Genomic DNA, 24,551 nt, shown 5'->3' with positions numbered 1-24,551 from the left:
AATAAATAATAAAAAGCAAAACAAAAATACAAAGGGCTGGAAATGAAGCTCAGTGCAAAGGCCCAGGGTTCGATCCCCAGTAACATAAAAAACAAACACCAAAAAGTATAAGCATCGTTCTTCTTCCAACCCCGAGATCTCTGAGATACTATCAAACAATACCTAACACACACAGACGCACTAAACCTCAGACAGATTCCATCACAGGGAAGTGCGGCAAGATAAACCACAGGAAACACAAGCGACTTCTTTCCTCACTGCAGCTCTCCTGAGCTGAGCTGAGTCTCAGCAGCCGGCCTCCCCAGAGAGTGCCAGCTCCTGCATCATCTGGTTGAACAGCAGAGCGGTACGGCTCTCGACTCTGGACTCTCACCAGCAGAGCGGAGGAGGAGCCCTTCCTCCAACAGAGGATGTGCACAGCCAGCAAAAAGGGACACGGGGGACGCGGGGACACAGGGGAGTGAGCACCTCACAGCTCCGAGAACTCTCCCAGCGAGACCGAGCAGGGCTCAGACAGGATGCTCACCTCCTCCACCACTACGTGGGCCTTCACTGTCCTGAACTTCTGGTACCAAGGAGGAGGAAACAGAAGTAACCTGAGTGCGGCCCAAACTACACAATCTGCCATCATCAGAACTGCAGCCCAACCCGGAAAACCCACTCCAGCACACAGGAAGTCGGACGGTCGCTACCAGTGCTAAGAGCCCCTCTCAGCACTGCGGCAGCGCTCATCTCTCACTCAGCACGGTCCCCACGGGAGAGGCTTGCAGGACGCCCGGCCTGGTGAGCCCCAAGGGGAGCCGCGCGAAGGCCACGGCCCACCGCGGTCTGCTGGAGGGGTTACCTGATGACGGCGGGTGAGGGTGCCGTTGGCCATGAGAGGGTTGGCATCTTGTGGCGAGACCCGGACGCGCTCCAGCTGCGCCGAGACGTGGCGCCGTTCCTCCTCCAGCGCCCGGGTCAGCTTCTCAAACTGGGCCTCTTGCTCCTTCACAGAGGCCAAGATGCTGGCGGTCGACTCCACCTCTGAGTCCTCCATGAAGGTAAGGGGCGGAGCCGCCGCAGGGCAGGGTAAAGAGGAAGGTGGCGCAGAGGAAGGGGAGGAGGGAGAAGGCCCCCTCACTTCACACTATCGGGAGAGGCAGGGGGAGGAGAGAAAAGAGCACAGGTCAGAGGAGACAGGTGCATCGCCAACCCGAGCCGAGCACACCCGCGAGCGGCTCCCTGCAGCGCGGAAAGCAAACCGCCACCAAGCCCAGGGCCCACCACCAGTGACCGCACAGGCAGCCCTTGGCCCGCCACCCGTGCCCACAGCCTAGAGTCTCGGGAACAGGAAAGGTACAGCTGGGTCCCAGGCGGCAGGAGCGCGGTCAGGTGCCGCGGCCCTCGAGTGAGGTCGGAGCTGGAGTCTCCCGCCCTGCCGTGGGCTAGTGCCCACTAATGCAAGCCTTAGCTCCAAGGCTCGGACTGGCACTCACTGTGCTGGAGGGGTCAGGCTGCCCTGGGGTCCACGGGGTCCAGACTCTCCTTCATGTCCCCCAAAACTGAACACTGAGACTGCCACAGTACTGGCAGAGTATACTAAATTAATGGGCAAGTAGGAAATGGAAACACTGGGCCAGGAGTGAGGGCACATGCCTGTAATCCCAGTGCTCTGGGAGGCTGAGTCAGGGGAACTGCCAATGTGAGCTCAGCCCTGGCAGTGCAGCAACTTAAGGAGACCCTGTATCACAATAAAAATTAGAGAAAAGGGCTCCGGGGATTTAGCTCAGTGGTTCTGGCACCTGCCTCACAAGCACAAGGTCCCGAGTTCCATCCCCAAAAAAAAAGCTAGAAAAAGGGCTGGGGATTGTAGCTCAGTGCAAAGACCCCGGATTTAATCCCCACTAATTAATAAATCAATCAATGAATGGAAAATATTAGTTAGGCATAGTGACATATAACTATTAATCCCAACTACTCAGGAGCTGAGGCAGGAGGAGCTCATGTGCAAGTCTGGCCTCCCAAATTCAGTGAAACCTGGTCTCAAAATCAAAACAGAAGACCTGGCAGGGTAGCTCAGTGGCAGAGCGCCTCTGGCTCCATCCCCAGTCCCAAAAAACAAAGAAAGGCCTTAGAACTCTTACCATCAAAGGTGGAAGGCAAAACTAAGGTTTCCTTAACACCTTTACAAAAGGGCCGTTCTGCCTCCCCAAACTGCAGTACAGTACCGAGGGCAAGCGCATACCTCCACAGAGAGGGCACGAGGCCCCCACCCCGGGACAGGGCCTCGGAGCAGCTCCCACCCTGACCCCCGATGGCTGGGCCTCCCACGGAAGCCTGAGCAGAGCTCTTTCACCTCTTTGCTGTTCCAGCTCAATAAACAGCCAGCATCGGAGGACTCCCGTGCGCCTTCGTACAGTAAGCAGCAGTTACTACACACAGCACCTGCGAGTGAGCCCATGGCAGACACACGGGAGTCACCCTGCAGGCTCGGGGTGCTCCCTGACAAGCTGCAGAGACACTGTGGCCAGTCCAAGACACACTGGGGGGGCAAGGTAGGCTGGGCACCCACCTCCCCTGCTCCCCACCCCTCACTGCCCTACAGGAAAAAGGCACTTACAGTATCTGTGCTCTTAATAAACAGATTTCCATACACACCTGTTCACAGAGGGTCGTAACGGACTGGTCTAACACAGAGAACAGCCCAGTCTAGATTCAAAAAAACCACGAAGAAGCATCCCAGCACCACAGCAAGGAGGAAGCAGAGGAGAGAGCTGCAGAGATATTTGGAGGAAAATTGAGAATGGGAGGAAAATTGAGAATGAGAGGAAAATAAAATATACCCCATGCGTGAACCCAAGAGAGCCAGAGGTGTCGGGGACGTGAGGAGTAACTGGAACAGACTTGGCCTTGCTGAGTGTGACAAGCGCCCTCGGCTCTGCTGCACCAGCCCCGGGACCCAGGCAGGTCTCACTAGAGCACGGATCCGAATGTCGAGGCTCAGTGCTGGACCCGTGCTGCCTGCCCAGCAGAACCAGGGACAGCTTGCGATGCGGACAGAAGCCCACAAGGCCCTGCTGCATGGTGGGGGAAATCTTGGCTGGAAAGCCCTTCCTCTCCTTCCCTCCCCTAAGGCAGAAACCTCCCTCCAAAGCCGACCCATCATCCCCGCAATCACATTGGGAAACAGCCGACAGCGGCAGCATGGTGAGGACAAGTGAGGACTAGCTTAGGCCGGGCCTTTCGCTCAGGTTCCTGTTCCCACGCTCCGCAGGGCCCCACCAAGCACAGAGGGCTGCAGCGCTCAGCAGCAAGAGTGCCGGAGGGAGGCTGGGGAGCAGACCAAGGGACTTGTGCAGGCGTCCAGCCCCTAGCCCAGGCAACACAGGCCCTTCCTACATCCCTGCCCAGCGCTGGGCGCTCTGGGCTCCCGTCACTGCTGACCAGATCCTGTTCTTTCAGTCCAAGGTGCCTGCCCATTTCTCATATTCCCACCCTTTATTCCAGCAGGCCCTCTGACCGGGGTCTTTCTTTAATAAGCACCCTATTTTTCAAAAGTGCTCCCCTTTCATCTCCACTTCCTCATCTCAAGCACTTGCCCTTACCGCTAGGTACCATGACCCGTGAACCTTGCACACCCGAGATTCTCCGTGACGCCATGGAACAGGGCCTGCACTACACTCTGTACTCACAGCCTGCACCCTGCAATGTTGCTTGCTCACCAACGCCCAGACAGCCACCGCCCGGACAGAGACAACACTCCTAGGGGCACCCTGCCATTGAGGGCCACTTTTGGCCCCCACAACTCTAACTCAATAGAGGGACTGGACAGGAAGGAAGGAAACTACCCAGGCCTCGGTCCGGAGCGGTGTCTGGAGAAGGCGACCCCAGGGCTAGGCAAGGGAGAGCACAAGTTGAAAGGGCCCTGGGGCTCCACCGCAGGCCCAGCCCAGACTGCGTGCAAGGCAGTATCGCCAGCCATCTACTCTGCCGCCCTGAAGACAGGGGAGACACTGTGAGTTACACACAGGTGAGGTCGGCAGCTGCTTTGAGAGCTGCTTTCTATCTTCCAATTACATTACCTCACGGTGATGTCTCAGCCTCAAACTATTTGGTGAAGTAGAAGATGAGATTACCTGGATCAAGAACAGAAGTGGGCTCCGGGGAGTGGCGAGCTGACCTCCCCTCTCTCCCCTCCGGCGCCCTTTACCAGCAGGTCCCACCTAGACCTGCTTCTGGGGCAGAGGGTGCTTCTCCAGGGTCTGCAGCCCCCAGGGCATCACGGACCTGCTACCCGGGGCTCTGGGCTCCCCACCCACGGGGCCTTCCTTCCCTGTTATGACCAGGCCAATGGGGACTAGAAGAGCCAACAGACACTTAGCTCCCTGGCCATGCTCTCAACAACGAGGGCTGAGGCTTACTACAAAGGAGAAAAACTCACAGTGAAGAAATTACCCAAGGTGCTGCACTTAACAGGCATTTATTTGTTCTTAGCAGTACTGGGGATTAAACCCAGACCTTCACACTGAGCTACATCCCCAAATCTTTAAAATTTTTATTAGTACACCCTGACAGTATGTAATGATTACACAGAGAGTTGGTACATGTACTTAGCACATCTTAATTCCTTTTACGTCTCCTTCTCCCCTCCCTCCCTATTTTTGAGACAGGGTCTTGCAAAGTTGTTAAGTTGCCCAAGCTGGGCTCAAACTTGCAATCCTTCTGCCTCAGCCTCCCAAAGTGCTGGACTACAGACATGCACCACTAGGCCCAGGTGGAAATTAGGAATTTAAACCTAGGTCTACCCCACTCCAAAGCCTGCAGTCTACCCAGTCCAAATAAAGGGGCAAGAAGAGATGACAGGCCAGCCCCTGGCCCCAATAACCTCTGGGTGCTTTCTTCTTCACCATGCTACAGAATTACCTGTTGCTACATAGGGAGAAGAGAGAGGATGAGGGGGAAAGGAAGGCATCATGGGGCAGAGAATGAACCCATCAGACCAGCTTCAGCACACTCCTACAGCTCTGAACATGATGCTCCCTCCATGCACACCCCCTAAAGAGTCTAAAACCACTACCTGACTCTGAGAGGCAGGGCGGGCGAAGCCCTATGAGTTCCATCCAACCCCTTTCACATTTGTTGCTTAATGTTTTCAAATAGCTTACACCTGGGCCAGGGATTTAGCTCAGTGGTTTTGCCACCTGCTGCGAAAGCGCAAGGACCCAAGTTCGATCCCGGGTACCAAAAATTAATAAACAAACAAACAAACAAACAAATAGCTTACACCTGCTCTCCATCGGGTACGTCCCAGAGAGGGATTTTCTGGGAATAGCTGCCTTACCTTTTACTGAGCCACAAGTGCTGGGTTACTAGGGCCCACCCACTGCCAGGCCTGTTCTGCCATTGCATCCATAGCAAGGTACCTCATTCAAACAACGAGCACAGACTCCCACCCCTTGTCAGAACTCCAAATCAAAGCAAGTGACTCGACAACCAGACAGTACCAACCAGACAGCTATCAGTGAGGAGGTGCATGCTTGTGATCCCAGCACTCAGGAGGCCGAGGCAGGAGAACTCCCACCTCCGGGCCAACCTGGGCTACACAGCAAGTTCGAGGCCAGCCTGGACTATGCAGCAAGACCCTGTCTCAACCCCTCACCAGAAAAAAGCCACCAATAGCACTGTCCCTAGAATGACTTGCTGTACAGTAAACTGGCGGAAATGTAATTTGGAATTATGATTCTAAAAGGCTAAGAATATAGGCTTTGAAGCATATACAATAACTCATGCCTGTAATCCCTGGCACTTGGGAGGCTGAAGCAGGAGGATCAAAAATTTGAAGCACTGGCAACTCAGCAAGGCCCTGGCTTAAAAAAACTAAAAGCCAGACATAGTGGTGCACACCCGTAATCCCAGCACTAAAGAGAATGAGGCAGGAGGATCACCATGAGTTTGAAGCTGTCCTGAGCTATACAGTGAGTTCAAGGGCAGCCTGGAATATATAGCAAGACGCTTGTTTCAAAAAAATAAAATACAGGGGCCCAGGATTTAGCTCAGTGGTCCTGCCACTTACCTCACAAGCGCAAGGTCCCAAGTTCAATCCCCGGTACCAAAAAAATAAATAAATAAAATAAAATACAGCACAGCACATGTAATACTACAGAACTACAGGACACAACATTCAAGCCAAAAAAGGATTTGCCCCAAAACTCAAAGTCACTTATTCCTGTCCAATCACAAATGCACAGGTAGAAAATTGCCTTTTGGTTTCTAAATCAAAAGAATGAATATATAATGAATTTTTTTTTTTTTGAGACAGGGCCTTGCTATGTAGTTAAGGCTGGCCTTGAACTCATGGTGATCCATCCTCCTGAGTCCTGGGATTATCACACACACGCACAAAGGGATCCATTTTCTCAACAGGTCTTCCTTCTGTGGCTCCTGGCAGAGACCAGTGCCAGAGTCCAGGGGCTGAGCGCCCTGTCCCCAGCTGCCGGCCATCCTGTTGCCCTCTCTGAAGCACAGGTCAGCTCCAGGCCCCTCACCTCCATGGGAGACACACTCTTCCTGCCAACCTGGCATCCGGGCTGCCCCTACATGGACATGGATCAGAGCTGGGCAGTCCCAGCTACAGGGGAGCCTGAGGAGGATGGATCACCTGAGCCCAGTGGCCCAGGGCCAGCCTGGGCAACAAGGTGTGACCCAGAGGACAAAATTTCAAGGCACCCTGCTCCCTCAGTCTCCTCGCCAGCTCAGCGCACCTCAGGCTCAGGCCTTCCGGGCTCAGCCTCCACCGGGCCTGGCCTCTCCCCTGGAGTTCCCAGGAGGCTGCTAGTCCTTCTCGCACCCACCCTGAGCCTCCCCAGGGAGCTGAGGAAGGCTCCCCGTGGGCAAACCGCCTTCCTCTTGGGAAAGGGCGGCACAAACCATCAGACCACAGTGTGGAACACAGAGCTGTTGTTTTTACACACCCCTGCTTCCAGCTACTGGGAGGCAGAAGTGGGAAGGTGTGGGAGGGTCACTTTAATTCAGGAGTTTGAGGCCAGCCCAAGCAAGTTTAGGAAGACCCTGTCTCTTTAAAAACCAAAAACAAGAAAAACTTCCAGGTAAATTGACGTTGAGCCCGGGAGTGGCAGCACACACCTGTGATCCCAGCACCTGGGAAGCTGAGGCAGGAGGACTGACACAACTTTGAGGCCAGCCTGGGCTTCACAGAGTTCAAGGCCAGCCTGAATAACACACTCTTCATGGTCAATCAGGCACCTTAAATTATCTTATAATCATAACCCAAAGTTACCTTGCAGGATTTAGTTTCCACCGTGACTTGAAAAAAATAAAAAAGCCTGGCATTGTGGCACATGTCTGCAATTCCAACACTTGGGAGGCTGAGGCAGGACAATCGTTTTTGAGTTCAAGACCATCCTGGACTACATAGTAGAAAAAAAGGAAGGGCCAGGGATTTAGCTCGGTGGCACCACACCTCCATGGCAAGGCAAGGTGCTGAGTTTGATTCTCAGTAGAAGAGAAGAGAAGAGATCAGATCTACAATCCCCCTATTTAAGAGGCTGAGGCAAGAGGATCAGAAATCCACTTAAGAAGGGGTGGGGACGAAACTCAGTGGCCTCAGTGGCGGAACACCCGCCTAGCAGCTCCAGGCCCTGGGTTCCATCCCAAACACTGTGAGGGGCAGGAGTTCTGGGCCTTGCAGTACACGCTCAGGGTCCCAGCAACCCAGAGGCTGAGGCAGAAGGATCACTTGCACTCAGGGGTTCAAAATGAGCCTGGGCCACAGAGAGCCCATCTCAAAGAAAATACCCCCTCACCCCAATGTGGGACCCCAAACCACAGCAAACTAAAACAGCTAAACGCTGGGCTGGCTCAGAGCAAGGGAAGGTGAGGGGCCCAGGCTGAAAGAAACAAAACCTGCTCCTCCGGGCAGGCGCTGGGACACCCAGGACTGGTCTGACGAGTCCCGCAGTCTCCCGGCCAGCCTGCCTCCTCTCCTCCCCCTGCCCACGTGCTCTCTGGGCCCTGCAGCGGACGGCTCGGCTCGACCCGCGCCAGTCTCCTCTCCATCCTGAGTCTGAGCAGTAACAGTCACTCACCTGGGTCCCTGGGCAGCCCTGCCAAAGGTACCGGCCCAGCCTTATAAGGAGAAGCAGGGCTTCAGGGAGAGGCAATAAGGAAACAAAGACAGGAGGGAGGGGCAGGTGAGGGAGGTGTGCAGCGGGGGAGGGAAGAACCCCCGGCCTCTCTCCTTCCCACAGGCTGGGAGGGAGGGCGGGAGGCCAGGTTCACAGTGGGAGAGAAAAAGCTGACGGAAGTGGGAAGGGGTGTAGTGTTTAAGCCTCTAGTCTTAAAAGAGAAATCCTACAATAACGGGGGGACCTCACGCTTCCCCAACTCGGCCGGAAAGAAATGTTCCTGGAAAGGCTTGACCCAAGGTTTGCTAAGTGTCACACAACTGCTTGAGTTCACATTCCTTTTTGTACAGAGGCAGCTTCTCACCAACGCCCCCGCCCGCTTCCTATCTGGCACCCCCACTACTTGGCGATAACTTGGGAAAGGTGACAGTGTGTAACTGAGCCACTCAATCAGACACGGTCCCTTCCTTTCCGGCTTTAGGTTTGGGGGACGCACCTCCCTTTATGGAGGAGCACCTGGGAGAAAGGGGGGGGGCACACACCTGTGACCCCAGAGCTCGGGAAGGCTGAGGCAGGACTGCAAATTCGAGCCCAGCCTAGGCAATTTAGCGACTTGGTGAGAACCTGAACTCTAAAAGGCCGGCGCAGTGTTACAGACCAGCTATCCCAACACTCTGGGAGGCTGAGGCGGGAGGAAAGCAAGTTTGAGCCCAGCCTGGGCAACTTAGTAAGAAAGGGTCTCAGAGCAAAAAACTTCGAGACGGCTGTGCTTTTATAGCTCAGTGCAAAGGCCCTGGGTTCAATCCACAGTACTCGGTACTGAAAGAAAAAAAATGTTTTTAAGAAAAAAAGAAGAAATCAAGGAAGTGTTCATTTCCTTGAGACAAGGTTTGCTATGGAGTTCATTCAGACTTGGCCTGAACTCACCGTAGCCCAGGCCGGCCTGCCACGCACTCACAGGGATCCTCAGGCATTCTCCACCACGCCCTAGGTATCAAGGCAAGTGGTAAAGTCCAGGTAAAGAAAAAAATGCCTTTTTTTTTTTTTTTAAGTACTGGGGATTGAACCCAGGGTCTTCACACTGAGCTACATCCCCGGTCTTTTTTACTTTTTCTTTTTAATTTTCAGACAAGATCCTGCTAAATTGTTCAGACTGACCTTAAGCCTCTAGGCTCAGCCCCCAGAGTGCTGCGATTACAGGCATATGCCACCACACCCCCACAGGAAATACAGTATTTCTCTCTAGTGAAAGAGAAAATCCAGCCCTAAAGGGGAAGGGAAGTTGTTTATTACTGATCTTCCCCTAGAAGTTATCACATACAATCTTCCAACCACACTCTCAAAGATAATGCCTCCCCCCACCAGTAGGCTGCCCAGGCTGGTCTCAGCTCCTGGGCTCAAGTGATCCTCCTGCCTCAGCCTCCAAAGCAGCAGGGACCACAGGCAGGCACCACCCCTCCCAGCTAATGGCCCTTTTTATGGATGAGTAAACCACACATCAGAACTAATTAGGACCTTGCCCAAGACCATGGGCTAGTAAGTGGTAGAAACAAAGGCACTATTTGGATTTATTTTTTGGATCTTGAGACCTGCTCTCACTGAGTGATCTAGGTGGGTCTCAGGCTGGCCTCAGCCTCCCGCCTCAGGCTCCCAAGTGCTGGATGGACTATAGGCATGTGCCACCGAGAACAGCTCGAAACATGACATTCACTCTACACTCCTAGGTACAGTAAAGGAGTACAAATTTCTATGCTTCCAAGGGTTAAAAGTTATTCTAAGTCCAATAAATAAACAAAAGAAAGCTCTGTGTGCGCACACGAGTGTGTGTGTGTGTGTAGAAGAGAGGGCAACAAGATGGCATGGAACCAGCTGAATCTTTGGGTCCTACCTTCACTTACTTATTTGGTTTTTGTTTTGAAACAGGGTCTTGCTGTGTAGGTCAGGCCAGCCCTGAGCTCACTCTGTGTCCCAGGATGGCCTCAAACTAGCAATGATCCGCCTGCCTCAGCCTCCCTAGTGCTGGGATTACAGGCGTGAGGCACCACATGAGGCTCCTTAGCTTCACTTTAAAGAGCAAGAGCTTACTCAATTCTGGGGAAGAGAAGCTTGCGTTCCACTTAGATCTCTTCTTTTATGAAGAACAACTACTCAAGAGGAAAGATACTAGGGAGAAAATAGGTCCTCCTTTGTATCAATCACCTCCCTTCCCACCAGCAAGCCTGCTCTAGAAATCTGGCTACATGACCCCGTTCCCAGATCACTTCCATCTCAAGAAAGAAAACACAATCATGGGCCGGGGATTTAGCTCAGTGGTTCCGGCACCTGCTTCGAAAGCGCAAGGGCCCGAGTTCAATCTCCGGTACCAAAAAAAAAGAAAACACAGTCACAAATAGTCCTATTCTCATTACAGTGTCACGTCGCACTAAACTAAGAGCAAAGGCCAAGCTGATGTGGGAAAAAGGAAGCGGGCAGCCAGCATCAGACTGAGGGCAGGGATTGTTCCACACTCTCGAGGTATGTCAGCAATCTGCCTCAGGGGCAGCTGCCTCCTGGGCAATCAAAGGGGTGTTTGTGTGTGTGCTGGGGGGCAGGCCAGCCCGGCAAGAAGCTGAGGACTGAAGCTGAGGACTTGGTCACCCAGTCCCCAAAGTGAGAAAAGATGCCTGCTTCACAGCTGGAACAGAGGGAGGAAAAACACAAGAGGGAGCAACGAGGGGGCAAAGAGTGCTACAGGTGCCGCTTCAGTCTAGACACAGGGGGAAATGCAGGAAACTACTAGCAGCTCCCTAGCTCTCTGCAAACCAGGGAATGGGTAGGCTTCCCCTGCTCTGCACCAGCAAGATGCCACACTGAAGGCTGAGGTCTAAAACGAAGCCTGGCCCACTTTACAGGTCTCGGCCCTTCCGTGAAGTAAAAACAGCGCAGGAACCTTATTTAACATCTATCTCCTAGAACTCCCTACTTAATTAAATCCTAGCCACCCATAAATAAGAGTAACACACACAAAACTCAGTAAGCTCCCCAAGGCCGAGATCAAGGCCACCCGAACTCACACCCTCAGATGGCCCTGAGAGCGCGACACTCTGAGACCCATGAGGCACACAAAGGCTGCTCTCTCTTCAGCAGGGCCTGAGCAGAGCGGCTCTCCAGGGACGGGGATTTCACCGGAGAGCCACAAAGACAGCGCCCCTCTCGGTTCCCCCACTCCCAGCTTTCTCACTTCCTGTCACAGTAGCACCAGACCACAGTCTCCCAGAAACAAACAAATACAGAGTGCTGGATTCTGGGCTGCAGGCCAGCCGCATTCCAGGGCATCCTGTCCACCAATCACCGGCCGAGCTCCTGCTTTGCCCTGCTCCATTCCTTATCATGTTCGGGAAAACAACCCTCCTCCCTGCCCCAAGCCAAGGCTACACAGGACAAAGCTCAGGCTGCTAAGAATCAGCAGATCCTGGAGCACTGTGGAGGGGGCTCCAAGAGTCTGCAGAGAGTGGGGTGCTTTGAAGCTTCCTACTCAGCAAGTTTCTTCACTTTGGAGACAGTAACGCTGAGGATTTTAAAGCTGCTCTGTTATGTTCACATCAGTTATGTGGGACCGGTCCTCAGGCCATCTGATCACCTACCTGCATTCAGTCATGCAACATCCCACCGGAAAAAGTACTTCAGGACATATCTTCCATCATGTCACCTTCCCTACCACTCAGCTCTGCGGCTTGGCTTTCGGAGCCTTTCAAAGCCTTCCCTGCAAGCACAGAGCTGATTCCTGAGCAGGCCCCACCGAGAACAAACAAAGGCAGCAGACTCCACCCCAGTGAGTGGCAGTTGATCAAGTGCTGGGGCAAAGTTCCCTGCTCCTCTAGAGAGGGCCACTGGGAAGGAGCTGCACTGCAGCCGGCAGGCAGCCGAGAGGTCACAACAGCAACCTCAGCCTTTCCGGCTCGGCTGGAGATCTGCAACCCAGTCAGAAAAGAAAACCTCCCTTCCTAATTAGGGGCTTTGGCTGAATCTAAGAATGGGATAAATGATACATTTTTCTATTATCCTGAACAGTCCACTGGAAGTCAGCCCTAAACCCAAAGAACTCTGGCCCACAGAGCTTGATTCCTTGTGCATAAACATGGTAGTATCAGCAGAAATCTCCAACAGGGACATTCCAGGCAACTAACTAGTACTGTGCTATCTTTCTTCATCTTCTCTCATCCTTTTCGTTCTCCTAGATCCTCCCACACTCCTTTCTTGGGCCTGCTAAAAGCGCTGAGGACCAAACCCTAATCTCAGGAGTCTATGATGCAATGGGAGCCCAGTCTAAACCAGCACAATTCAGAAGGATCAGTTCTCACCTGGACCTGGTACAACCAGGGGGAGCACTGGGGCGGGAATGTACACAACAGTCAGCCATTCCAGGCTTGGAAAGAAAGCCAGAGCCAGCAACAGTACTACTAGCTTAGAACACAACTTCCGCAGCAAGTCTTGGCCACTGTAAAGTCTGTCCTGGAGCACACAAAAGCCAAAGTTTAAGATCTCCTATTTAGGGGGCGGGGGATTTAGTTCAGCAGCACTGCACCTTGCCTTGCAAGCGCAAGGTCCTCAGTTCAATCTCCTACCCAGGACCAAATCAGACTGGCTTCCTTTCTCTCTCAAGAATACTGACGCTGGGCCTAGTGGCACACACCTGTAATCCCAGCACTTGGGAGGATCGTTCAGAGTTTGAGGCCAGCCTGGACCACATAACAAGATCTTGTCTCAAATAAAACCCAAGAGAAGAAAGAGATACCTGATGCTCCTTTGCTCATGGCATAGACCAAATATACCAGGCTCCAGCACCAGTGTGCACACAAGAACTCAAAAGCAGTAGCTGGCGTCTAAGGGAGCAGTTTTCTGAGGCACTTAAAAAAGAAAAAGTTGTGAAGGACCCAGCCCAGACAGGGCACTCCACACGCCCTCATCAATGCTGCTGTGGCCTGCAGAGGGTGCCTGGCAGGTTCTGTGCTTCACCCGAACAGGTGAGACAGAAAGGAGTGCTGACTCAGAAACAGTCACCCTGCCGTGTGAGGGCCGGGAACAGCCAGCCCGAGGAGTAATGAATGGGTGAGGAGAAAGTCACTGAGGGTGCTGGACGTGCCACCACAGGACGGATGAAACGCTGGCTGTCCAGCTTCCCACACCACTCTCCGCCACTCTCCAGAGGGCCCAGAGCTGGCAGCACTGGAGGAAGGGGAGGCAGAGAAAAGAATGTGACCGGGAGCAGTCAGCTACATTCCAGCTGACCAACATCCCACACAGTACGAGGATGCCTAAGACTCAACCCCACCAGATCCTGGGGCTCTGTTGTGTGGCTCCAGTTCCTCCACACCCCTCACCCTCCAGCCCTCGGGCTGAGGAAGGCACCAGCTGTTTCCGCCACGAGCCCTCCCCCACCTCCCAAGACTTGCAGTTCAAACTCACATCAAACACTCAGACAACTGCCTGGTCAGTTGGAAGAAGCCTGGCCTAAAATAGCAGGAAGGGTGCCAACTGGCCCCACTCAGAAGGAACGAGCTCTTGGTTCAATGGTAAATAAAAAAACTTTTGTTATCCACTCCCTTCTGCCCAATCATGTTCTTTCTACAACCTAACCCTCAGTGTCAGATGGGTTTCAGTCCCTCCCTACAACTCCTTGGTTTATTTTCAAATATCAGAGAACACAGGGGAGGTGTGAACAAACTAAATGTAAAACAACGTCTGGGCGATCAGGTTTCCTGGCCTGCTAAAGCTACACCGAGTGCAGGACTCCCGTGTAAACCAGGGGAGACAAGGGTGCACACAGCAGAGGGGCAGCCACACCTCATCAGTGATGGAGACACAATTTCCTACAGCAAAGGCAACTGGCTGTGAGCAGCACGACCAGCTTCTCCCCCACCCAAGTTCCAAGCTGGCCAGAGTTAGGCAAGGAGGAAGCGAAGGAAGCCAGCACTTCCTTTTCAGACAGGAAGTAAACTGGCCTTTCCTGTCCAGTTTTAAACAAATTGTCCAGCTAAGTTTCAATGCTGACATCCTCTCCTGAATTTGTTCCACAATTTCAAAATGGAGACGCGGCCTACAAGTTTCCCTTCCCCACAACAGGCGCGTCCCCCACACCATGGGAAGTGCTAGCCTAACCTCCACACCAGGGGTAACATTTGCCGCTCAAAAGCAACACAGGACAGAGGTCGATCAGTCCAGACCCCTCTGCCCATGTCTACTGTGGGAACCGCAGGTCTTCTGGGCTTCTCCTGCTACTGAAATAACCACTACCTGAGAAACGGCATGGAGCCTAACTCAAAGGTTCAGGTTATATGGTCCTCGAAACTGACCATCAGAACACAATCACCTGGGAAGCTTTTTGGAAAAAAACAGTCCCTGAGCTCAACTGTCGGAGAGGGGCTAGAAATTCTGTGTTAAGCTCATTTTTCTGTTGTTTGCTTCTTAGCAGTACATAGGGCCTCCACACTGAGCCATGTCCCCTGGCCCTTTTTGTTCGTTTGTTTTGAGACAGGCTCTTGCTGAATCCAGGCTGGACTCACAAGCCATCCTCCTGACTCTGCCTTTCATTATGCTGGGATTATAAACGTGTGCCACCACATCAGTGTGGAAATTCATGTTTTGAGGCCGGGGATTTAGCTCAGTGGTTTCACTGCCTGCTGTACAAGCCCAAGCATCTGAGTTCGATCTCAGTACCAAAACAAAAAAAAAAAGGAAATTCATGTTTTTAAAAAGTCCTCATAGTGGCTAGGGATTAAGGCTAGGGGCCTTCTACGGAGGAGACCCTGTCTCAAAAAGCAAAACAAAACCATTCCTTCAAGGAACAAAGAGCCATGCCACGTTTTCAAAGACTGGTTCCATATTCTGTCCCAAAAGAGGTCCAAAGTCTTGGACCAGGGATTTAGCCCAGTGGTTCCGACGCCTGCCTCACAAGAGCAAAGACCCGAGTTCAATCCCTGGTACTGGAAAGGAAAAAAAAACACAAGGTTCAAAGTCTTAGTCAACACTCAGGTTATTTCTAGCTCATTTGACAATATATAAGAGAAATAACCAGAAATCCAGATTCAAGGGTTGCCGGACATTTACCCAAGCAAGTTACTTTAACTTCTGGCTTAAGTAAAAGCAGGTATGGTACCAAAATGTCTTTCAAAGAACTGTGGGGAAGGTGAAAGGGCTGGGGATGGAGCTCAGTGCTACAGAACCCATGCATAAGGCTGGCTTTGATCTCAACACTGCAAAAAGAACAACAGAAAAAACAGCTATGGAGAAAAAAATTTTTTTTTCTTAAATTCTTTTATTGGTACATTTTAGGTATATGATACATTTACATTTATCATTGGGTGCTTGTACCTGTGCATGATGTATCTTGGTTCTTATTTTTTCCCCATTACCTGTGTGGAGAAAAATATTTCCAAGAGGAAGCATGTGTCACTGAAGACTTAGCAAAAGACAAGCTATCATGGCCGGATGGGGGGGGGGGTAACACGTCTGTAACCACGGCACTGGGGAGATGGGTTGCCCTGGGTTCCAGGCCAGCCTGAGCTACATAGCAAGACCCTGTCTCAAAAAAACCAAAAACAAATTTTAAAAATTTTTTAAAAGATACACTATCGTAAAAAAAAAAAGATACGCTATCATGATAATTAGCCAGGTATTTAAATCAAGTTCAAAATCTTAAGGAATCTGTGATTGCCTCTAACATTTCCCATGCAAGATGATAGTTACCTGACCAAAGAAGAGAAGTGAAGGGGAAAAATGCTTCTTGATTAAGGTCATCTCCCGAGGATGATATTAAGTAACAGGATGTAGATTAGATAAGCATGATTAAAGGGAAGAAGGGAGGGTAACCAGGTCAAGTACTAGGGCTGAAAACTCCCAACAGAGAAGAGGAGACACAGAGACAGACCCGCTGAGCAGCGGGCTGGCTGAGCCAGTGAGAGTAGGTGACTCACAACACAGGTCCTCTGCTAATCACACACCCTTGCCTCCTCCACGGGGTTGCCACAGGATAGCCGGCTTCTTCCTCAGCTCTGCCCAAATCAACGGTGCTCTGATGGCCCCAGTGAGCTACACATTCACACAGAAGGGGAAGAAAGACCTGCCAGTCAGGAACGATCCTGGACCAGGATGTGCAGGCTGGAAAAGTGAGTGTGGTAACCTGTCAACTGGTCCTTCATCCCCAGACAGAGGGAGAAAGGAGGAGGGAGGAGAGAGGGAACAAAGGAGAAGAACCAGAAACAGTGAGGAAATCTGGCCCTGAAGCCTTCAAATCCCAAAGGCCACAGAGCTTTGAAGACGCAAAAACTTTTGGTTAACAAAAACAGCAGGGCCGGGGATTTAGCTCAGTGGTTCCTGCCTCGCAAGCAAGCGCAAGGGCCTGAGTTGATCCCCGGTACCAAAAAAACAAAAAACAAAACAACTAAACAAAAGCAGCAGCAGAAGATAAGTGAGGCGAGTGTCGCATTTAGTCAAAGCAACAGCTTCTGTCTTTGAGGACCAGGTCTCAGCTGCCGCCCTCCTATTCAGAGAAAACTATGTAGCTAAGAGAAAGAAATTTGCTCTCAGCTCCCAACCACACAAACTTACTCCTACTTGCTCTAATGTTATCATCCTCCATGACAAACCTGCTACTACACAAACTCCTCTCCTGGGGCTGTTGCACCGAGGCGGGGGCCTGGACCAGTGCTCCTCAACCCAGGAGCAGCACGAAAAGCCTTCGAAGCGAGGAGAAAAAATCTCTTTGTGCTGCCTGGGGCTCAGCCAGGTCCCCCAAGGGCCTACAACAAGGGCTGTGCCCTTCCGCGTGCACACTGCGGGCCCTCTCCCCCATCTCCTGGTCCCCAGTAACAAGGAGCCCCAGGTCTTGGCCTTCCCAGCCCTCGCATCGGCACCGGCACCTGCACCTGCGTGGCGTGGGTCTGCAGCCACTCCCCACCAGGGCTTCCTTCCCACACCGTCCGCTCCGCACCTCTGACCCTGCGTCCTCCCTTCTGGCTCTGCCTGTCTTTCTCAGCAGCAGCGCAGCACACTCTGACACGTCATGCACTACTTGCTTATTTACATTTGCCCCTCACCACGCTGACATGGACTCTGCCAAGACAAGCACAGATGAGGGCTTCCTGGCTTATCAGTGTGCGCCCGCCAGTCCACAGTATACAGCATGCTCTCAAATTTCTTTTGAAGGAATGAAGATGTTTTACTTCAAATAAATACAAAAAGTTAATTCTCAGAAAAACAAATCAGCTGCGTTCCATTTTCATTCCGTCCATGTTCCTGGCTGTGATCTGAAGTCAGTGCCCTGGGGCTCCTGTGGCCGCCCCACCCCATGTGACTGACGGTCAGCTGGGGGACACTCGAGTGCCAACTGCGCCCCAGTTCATGAAGTCAGCAGGGAGAGCAGGACAGCATGGAGGGTACAGAGCCTCCCATCTCAACAAAGAAGCAGGAAAGAGATCAGATTGGCACCAACTGCTCTTTAAAATCAACTCCTCTATTCTGAAAGTGTGCTGAATATACAGCAGCTACTTTATTTCAATGAGATTCACTTCACTTCCAATGAAATGGGAACTGCAGGTGCTTTGATACAGCAAATGAGAAGTTGACCTAGTTTCTGAAACAGTTTTATGTCCTCAAACATCAGAATAAATTTTGGTTTCTTAAAATATAAGCTCCCTGAAAACAACCATCTTCACTCCACAGAGAGAACTCCCAGTGTGGCACTGCTCTCCAGCGCTGAACAACAGGGGCAGCACAGACAACACTGAACACTCATCCCAGGAAAGTAAATCCTTTTCCTCCGCTGTCAGCTGGACTAAAATGAGCAATTGATTAGGAAATAAAGACAAGCTCTGAAAATGAAAGCTAAAAACTAATCTGAGGACTAGAAGAGACCACTCTCCTTGGGTTACAACTGTAACCGTAATATAGACCCAACTGAAACACACCAGGAGTGACACCTAACACTCCCAACTTTGGCACATATGTACAATTCATTCCAGAATAAGAATCAGAAACTTCTCCACTATCAACCATCACTGAGGCAAAGCAATGCACATAAAAACCACCAACCAAAGGGGGAAAGGGGGCGGGACGGTAAAGAGAGACAGAGACACCACAGAATCAAGAAGGCAAAAAATAGAGGAGAAAAACTGTAGAAGAATCCGCAGAGGAAAATGTGGAATAAAAAACTGAAGGAAGCAGTCAGGTGTAGTGGTTACACACCTGCAATTCCAGCTACTTGGGAGGCTGAGGCAGGAGAATGACCAGGTCAAGGCCAGACTGGGCAATTTACGGATACTTTCTCCAAACAAAAAAGGGCTAGAGATGTTGCTCAGTGGTAGAGCAACTGGGAACAAGAGGCCCTGGGTTCGATCCTCGCTACAGCTAAAAAAAAAAGCTGGGCGAGAACGTTCTGGCAGGAGGCTTCAGACTGTCAACAGAAATTATTTTAAATCCTACCTAGAATACCAGTTTCATGGGTTACTTAGTGTGAAGGAAGGGGAAGAAAAGAAGGAAAATTCCAGGCTGAAAGAAAGCTGCAAGCTTTAGGCCGGGCTGCCTCCAACACAACATCCATCCCACAGGCCACAGCCTGGCTTTTCCACAGGAAGAGCAGGTTCTGTTCTTAGAAGTACACTTTCCCCAGGAAGCATTCACAAAACTCAGAACTTCTACATGGCACAGTTTTGCAAATGTACGAATGTTTACTGAGCACAAAAAAAGGGAACTTATTTCAAGAAAAGGGATAGTAAAAGCCTGCCTTCACTACCGTGTGACTGTTTCCTCTACAGCCGCTCTGTAATCCTCCAAACTCTTTTGGACAAGTGAGACTCTGCGGTAAAGAATCTGGTTCCAAGTCAAGAATAATAAACCCAAACAAAAGCTTTTTCAATCCCTTCTATGCCAAAATTTTTTAAAAATTGCCCTTTGGATACTAGAGTTCTTTCCTATACTGTAGACCCAAAACGGTAAGAGTAACTTGTATCACCAATTTTGTCCCTAAACTATCTAAGTGTCATGAAATCATTAAGAGCTGGGTGTGGTGGGTGGCACACACCAGTAATCTCAGCACTCTGGGAGGCTGAGGCAAGAGAATCACAAATTCAAGTCCACTCTTAGCAGCTTCACAAGATTCTGTTTCAAAATGGGAAAAAAAGCGCCAGCCACAGTGGCTATAATCCCAGCACTCAGAAGGCTGAGGCAGGAGGACCGCCGTGAGTTTGAGGTCAGCCTGGGCTACACAGTGAGTTCAAGCCCAGCCTGAACTACAAAGTGCGACCTTGTCTCAACCCATCAATCAATCAATCAACAACAACAAAATAAATGGGTTGTGAATATAGCTCAGTATGAAAGACCTGGATTCAATCCCCTGTAGCAGGAAGGAAGGAAGGAAGAGAGGAAGGAAGGGAGGAAGGGAGAAAAAGAGACTGTAAAATACTCAGGCTTTGCACCTATTTCTCTTCCCCCTCACTCACACTTCACTTTAATAAAAGTTACCCATTCTCTTGGGCCGGGGATTTAGCTCAGTGGTTTGGCCACCTGCTGCACAAGCACAAGGACCCGAGTTCGATCCCCGATACCAAAAAAAAAGTTACCCATTCTCAAACTGGGTGCAGTGGTACACGCCTGTAATCCCAGACCTCAGGGGGCCGAGGCAGAATGAGTAAGAATTCCGGGCCAGCCTGGGCTATACAGTGAGGTTCAGTCTCCTGTTTTGGACAATTCCACCCCACAAAACCTCCTAAATTTGTCTATTACTAAAAATGCCCTTTTTCCCACTGTAAAAAAAAAAAAAAAAGCTGGCCTACGTACCCAGGCAGCCTAGTTATTCTGTACTGTAAGAAACTGCATCAGTCACTGTCAGGTTTTGGTGGTTTTCTGTTGTTTTTGGAGCTAGGAATTGAACCCAGGGCCTGTACATGCTGGGCGAGCACTCTGTACTAAGCTGCAGCCCAGCCCTAAATGTCAGGTTTGTGGGGTTTTTGGGGGGGCAGGGGTTAAAGCTCAGCTTTCCTTGTTGTTATTTTTTTTCTCTTAAACTTCGGCTTTGTTGCTGCTGTTGTTTTCTTTTGGTAGTACTGAGGGGTTGAACCAGAGCCTCACACTGAGCCGCATCCCCACCAGTTTTTGAGACAGGGTCTCTCTAAGTTGCCCAAACTGGCCTAGGACTGGCCATCCTCCTTGTCTCAGCCTCCCAAGTACCTGGCACTACAGGCAAGGGCCAATGTGCCCACTTAGATCTTGGGTTTTAAAAGGATTTAAAAAGATATTTAAATCCGGGTGTGGCACTGCGCCCCTGTAATCTCGGCACCCAGGAGGCTGAGGCAGGAGACCTCAGAGCTCAAGGCCAGCCCAGCGAGACCCTGTCTCAAAAATGACAGCAAAGGGCCAGAGATTTAGCTCAGTGGTTCGGCCACCTGCCTCAAAAGCTCAAGGTCCTGAGTTTGATCCCCAGTACCAAAAAAAAAAAAAAAACCACAAGGTACCGAGTTCTATCCCCAGTACCAAAAAAAGAAAGAAAAACAAAATGACAGCAAAAAGGGCCAAAGATTTAGCTCAGTGGTGCCACGCCTGCCTCACAAGTGCAAGGTCCTGAGTTCAATCCCCCATACCAAAAAAAAAAATTAACACTGAAAAAGACACAAAGCCCACAACCAAAGTTTGAGTTCATTTACTGTTCCACTCTGAGCTGCTCACTGTTCCATGCATTTTACGTACCAAACCACTGCACTGTCCCAGTGGAGACGGTTAACGTCACTGTCACCACATCACAGGGATCAAACCACGCACGCGCCCCGTCAGCCTCAGGAGCCGCAGCTCCAGCTCCAGGCCTCAGCCGGGCGCACACTTGACTGCACTGGCCCAGCACTCGTGCTCCCGTTAGAGCCCGCCTCTGGGTCCGTACAGTGACCGCAGGCGCCTGATGCTTAAACAACGGAAGCAGAACACTAACACCGGCGTCTGAGTGCACGGAGGTGGGCAGGGGTCACTGCGCTATCCTCGAAGCTCTGCTGCAAGCCTGAAGTTAAAGCTTAATCGCTTGTAGCAACACACAGCGAGACACATTTTGTGAAAATCATGACTAAATTACCCAAGGCCACCAGCACACGACACTATGAGATAAGAAAACTCAGAGCTAGGCACCAGGCATGCACGCGCCTGTGGTCTCAGCTACTTGAGAGGCTGAGGCAGGATATCATTTGAGCCCGGGAGTGTAAGGCTAGCCTGGGCAACACAGCGAGACCATCACACACACACACACACACACACATACACAAAACAAAAAAACCTCTTTGGATCCCAGTAACACTCCCACTCTGTGCCTGATCTAAACTGTCCATCCCCTGAGAAAGGGGCCCTACCAATGGGAAGCACTATCCCTGAGCCCGAATGGTAAACGCAGGCTGCATCATCAGTGCTTAATATCCATAATCAACAACATGCAATTCCAAATGAACTAGGGGGAAATTATGTCCAAAGCTACATTATTACACCTAAATGCGCATCAGCCCTCCCTAGTTCTCCCCTTGCTCCCTCGTGCTCCCTGGACCCTCAGAGCAGCACACCTGAGGAAGGGTAGCGAGAGCGCTCGAAGTCATCACGTCCCGCTTACCCGAAGCTCATTCCTGAAAGCGAGCTTCCTGCTAGTACACTTCCAAACTACCCGTGAAAACTAATTTTGGTTCTGAAACTCATAAAGTTCCGAGTACACTTCATGAAGAAAATCTCCCACAGGTTGATGCCTGAAGCAGTGCTTTTGAAAAGACAGTATCAGGCACTGGGGATGAGCTCAGTGGCAGCACCCTTGCCTAGCAGGCACAAGGATTCGGGTTCACTCCCCAGCACCACAAGAGAAAATAACGAAAACCACAATGACAGCAATATACTTTCTTTAAAGCACTAACATTATTGATGTCCAACACTCTCACTCCAACCTCTTTTGTTTTGGAGACAGGGTCTCTCTATGTAGTTCAGGCGCTGAACTAACGCACTGCGTAGCCCAGGCTGGCCTCAAACTCGAGGTGATCCTCCTGCCCCAGCCTCCCAAGTGCTGAGATTACAGGCAAGCTCTTTATATTTTTACTAACAGGTACAAAACCAAGGCTGAAGGCAGAGCTTCCTTGCCGCTGCCTGCTATGCTGTGCCTAGGGAACAGCTATGTGAAGGTTTTCAGGGGTCGAAGCCGGCAGCTGCCTGTCTGTTACAAAAGGAACTAAGACCCCTTACTCTTTGCTCTCTGACCGCTTGCCAAGAAAGGAAACATGATTGAAGCAAAGTTAAAACTTAACCTACTGTTTCCAGTAACTTTGCTTAAGAATAGGAAGGAGGGGATCCATGATGGGGTGAAGCCACAGCCTACCATAAGTTTTTACATTACATGGAAATTTTATTAATTTATGTTGTTTTGCTTCCTATCTCAGCTTCTTTTCAAGTCTTCCACACAAGTCCCTTACAGTTTCTTGTCTTATCAAGCGACTCGTGTAACCTGAGGCTCCATGAGGGACAGGTGCTAGGAGGACGAGTACAAGACAGTACCTCACCCAGGCAACTCAGTCAGGAGGAAAAGAAGACAAAATAAAACAGACCAGTGTAATACAATATGATAATACATTATCTGAACTACCTCCCACCAGCCTCCTCTTATGAGGGGATAGCACAATTCGAAAGCAAGTACCTGAAAATTCCCTGAAGAAATTTCACTGACAACCAAATGAACCAAATGAAGTTTAAAAGTTGAAGCAATTAGGGCAGCAGGACAGGGGCACAGCTCAGTGGCAGAGCACTTGTCTAGGTTCTGGGTTCGATCCCCAGTACCTCAAAGAAAAAAAAAGAAAAAGAAGTGTGATTAAAAAGCCAGGAGTGGTGGCTGAAGCCTATAATCACAGCACTCTGGGAGGCTGAGTCAGGAGGATTCCAAGTTTGAGCCCTGACTGGGCGATGTAGCACTTAGCAAGTCACTCAGAAAGGAAGAAAGGGCTAAGGATGTAGCTCTGTTCAGTGGGGTGCACCCTGGTCACAGATGGGAAGATCCCTGCCTAAAGATTAAAATAACACCCATTTTACCATATCCTGCCCCCACAGGTGCGAAGGAAAATGGACCTAATGATCCCCACACCAGCGGGAGGAGAAGGCCTGAAATCTGCCTATGACCCTGCCTGAGATACAGCACATCTAGCAAGGGTCCATTCTAGTTCCAGCTGCTATTTCCATTTCCTCTGAATAAGGTCTGTGTACTAGGTAAGTCCATAGAACTCTCTAGTTAGTCACCAGGGTACATCTGGGCCTCCACCAGTTATAGACAGCAAACCTCAGCTTCTCTGAGTCTCAAATTCCTTTAAAAAAATGGTTGGTTTCAGAAATTAAATAGTTTATGAGCCGGGGATTTAGCTCACTTAGCTCAGTGACACCATGCCTGCCTTGAAAGTGCAAGGTCCTGAGCTCCGTCCCCAGTGGGGGGGGGGGGGGGGGGACGGCTAGTTTACACAAAATGCTTAGGGTACAGTAAGAAACCAGTGAGGAGGAGGTCAACGACAGGAGGGCCTGGTGGTTACCAACAGAAGACTGGCAGGTCCCAAAATAGAAAGCAATAACTTACACAGAGCTTATCATTCTGTTATTGCAGCTGATAGTGATCTATGCTTACTTCATTTGCATCCATCCTATCTCACTGTCCCTAGAGAGCAGCTACTTCATAAACCTCGACTAGATGATAATTGCTCAGAGCTTTTGTTTTTAAGATCCCCAACAGCCACAATTTTATAGCAGCTGAAGGAACATGTTCTTGCCCCTCTGCCTGCCCAAGGAGGAATCCTAAGAAAGGAACTAGAACTCCACCACCCAAAAAAAGACTCCCCCGGAATAGAGCCCTCTACCTTACCCATGTAACAAAGAAATCAGCAGTATTACAGGGGAGGCAAACAAGGGGGGAAAACTGCACAACCCATACTTATTTTTCATCTTTTTTTCACCCCCAAATCAAAATGAGGTGCAAAATTTTTAAATTACAAAATTAGACATTTACTTAGCACCCCTTTCCATCAATTTCTGAAAGAACCGCTGGAGGTGGGAGATAAATCTTCCATCTTACCAAAGGCTCTATTCTCCACACCAATCAAAACAATGCCTCACTCCGTTCGTTCAGAGCAGCAGTGCAGACCGGCTAACTTCCATGCTCCAGGCAGCCACACAAAGCCCACATCTAAGGCCGGACCGAGTCATCATCACCCAGCCACCCAGAACCTACCTTCAAACTGCCTTTGTACTCCCTCCTCTCTCCCCCAAAGGCTGAGTGGGAAACCCACACTCGGCAGCAACGCAACCGAGCCTCCCAGACCCACCAGGACATCTCCCGATGCCGCCGAGGGCCAGGCAGAGACCCTCAAAGGGAAATCTGAAAACCATTAAATGGAGACTACAGCCCAGCAC

General features: G+C 50.8%; 1 protein-coding gene and 1 long non-coding RNA gene across 13 annotated transcripts in view; one reads left to right on the top strand and one right to left on the bottom strand.

Annotated features, from left to right (window-relative positions):
* Ctnnd1 (catenin delta 1) overlaps positions 1–24,551 on the bottom strand; it is a 47,001-nt gene that overhangs the window by 20,638 nt on the left and 1,812 nt on the right. For 3 of the 11 annotated variants that reach the window (XM_021248282.2, XM_013067486.3, XM_021248283.2), the window contains exon 1: positions 845–1,129. The exons of 4 other annotated variants lie outside the window; for them this stretch is intronic. In XM_021248282.2, coding sequence (XP_021103941.1) covers positions 845–1,039 — 195 coding nt within the window. In that variant the 5' untranslated portion in view covers positions 1,040–1,129. Of the gene's footprint in view, positions 1–844; positions 1,130–11,749; positions 12,348–24,551 lie in introns of those variants that run through there. 4 more of the 11 variants (XM_013067484.3, XM_087203647.1, XM_087203648.1 and 1 more) reach the window with 2 other exon arrangements.
* On the top strand, positions 856–23,386 carry LOC110346704 (uncharacterized). 2 transcript variants are annotated; one of them, XR_015448267.1, is made up of 6 exons: positions 856–1,043; positions 2,355–2,537; positions 2,627–3,189; positions 3,594–4,012; positions 10,537–10,640; positions 23,208–23,386. It is a non-coding gene; the product is annotated as an uncharacterized LOC110346704 (long non-coding RNA). The 2 variants fall into 2 exon arrangements; XR_015448266.1 differs by lacking the exon at positions 23,208–23,386 and adding an exon at positions 12,344–12,529 and having other exon boundaries at positions 2,627–4,012.

This window comes from Heterocephalus glaber, unplaced genomic scaffold (genome assembly GCF_053883595.1).
Source record: "Heterocephalus glaber isolate CG9 unplaced genomic scaffold, H.glaber_assembly_v1.0 deba00001805, whole genome shotgun sequence".
Classification (NCBI taxonomy): domain Eukaryota; kingdom Metazoa; phylum Chordata; class Mammalia; order Rodentia; family Bathyergidae; genus Heterocephalus; species Heterocephalus glaber.
This window is presented reverse-complemented; position numbering and strand designations above follow the sequence as displayed.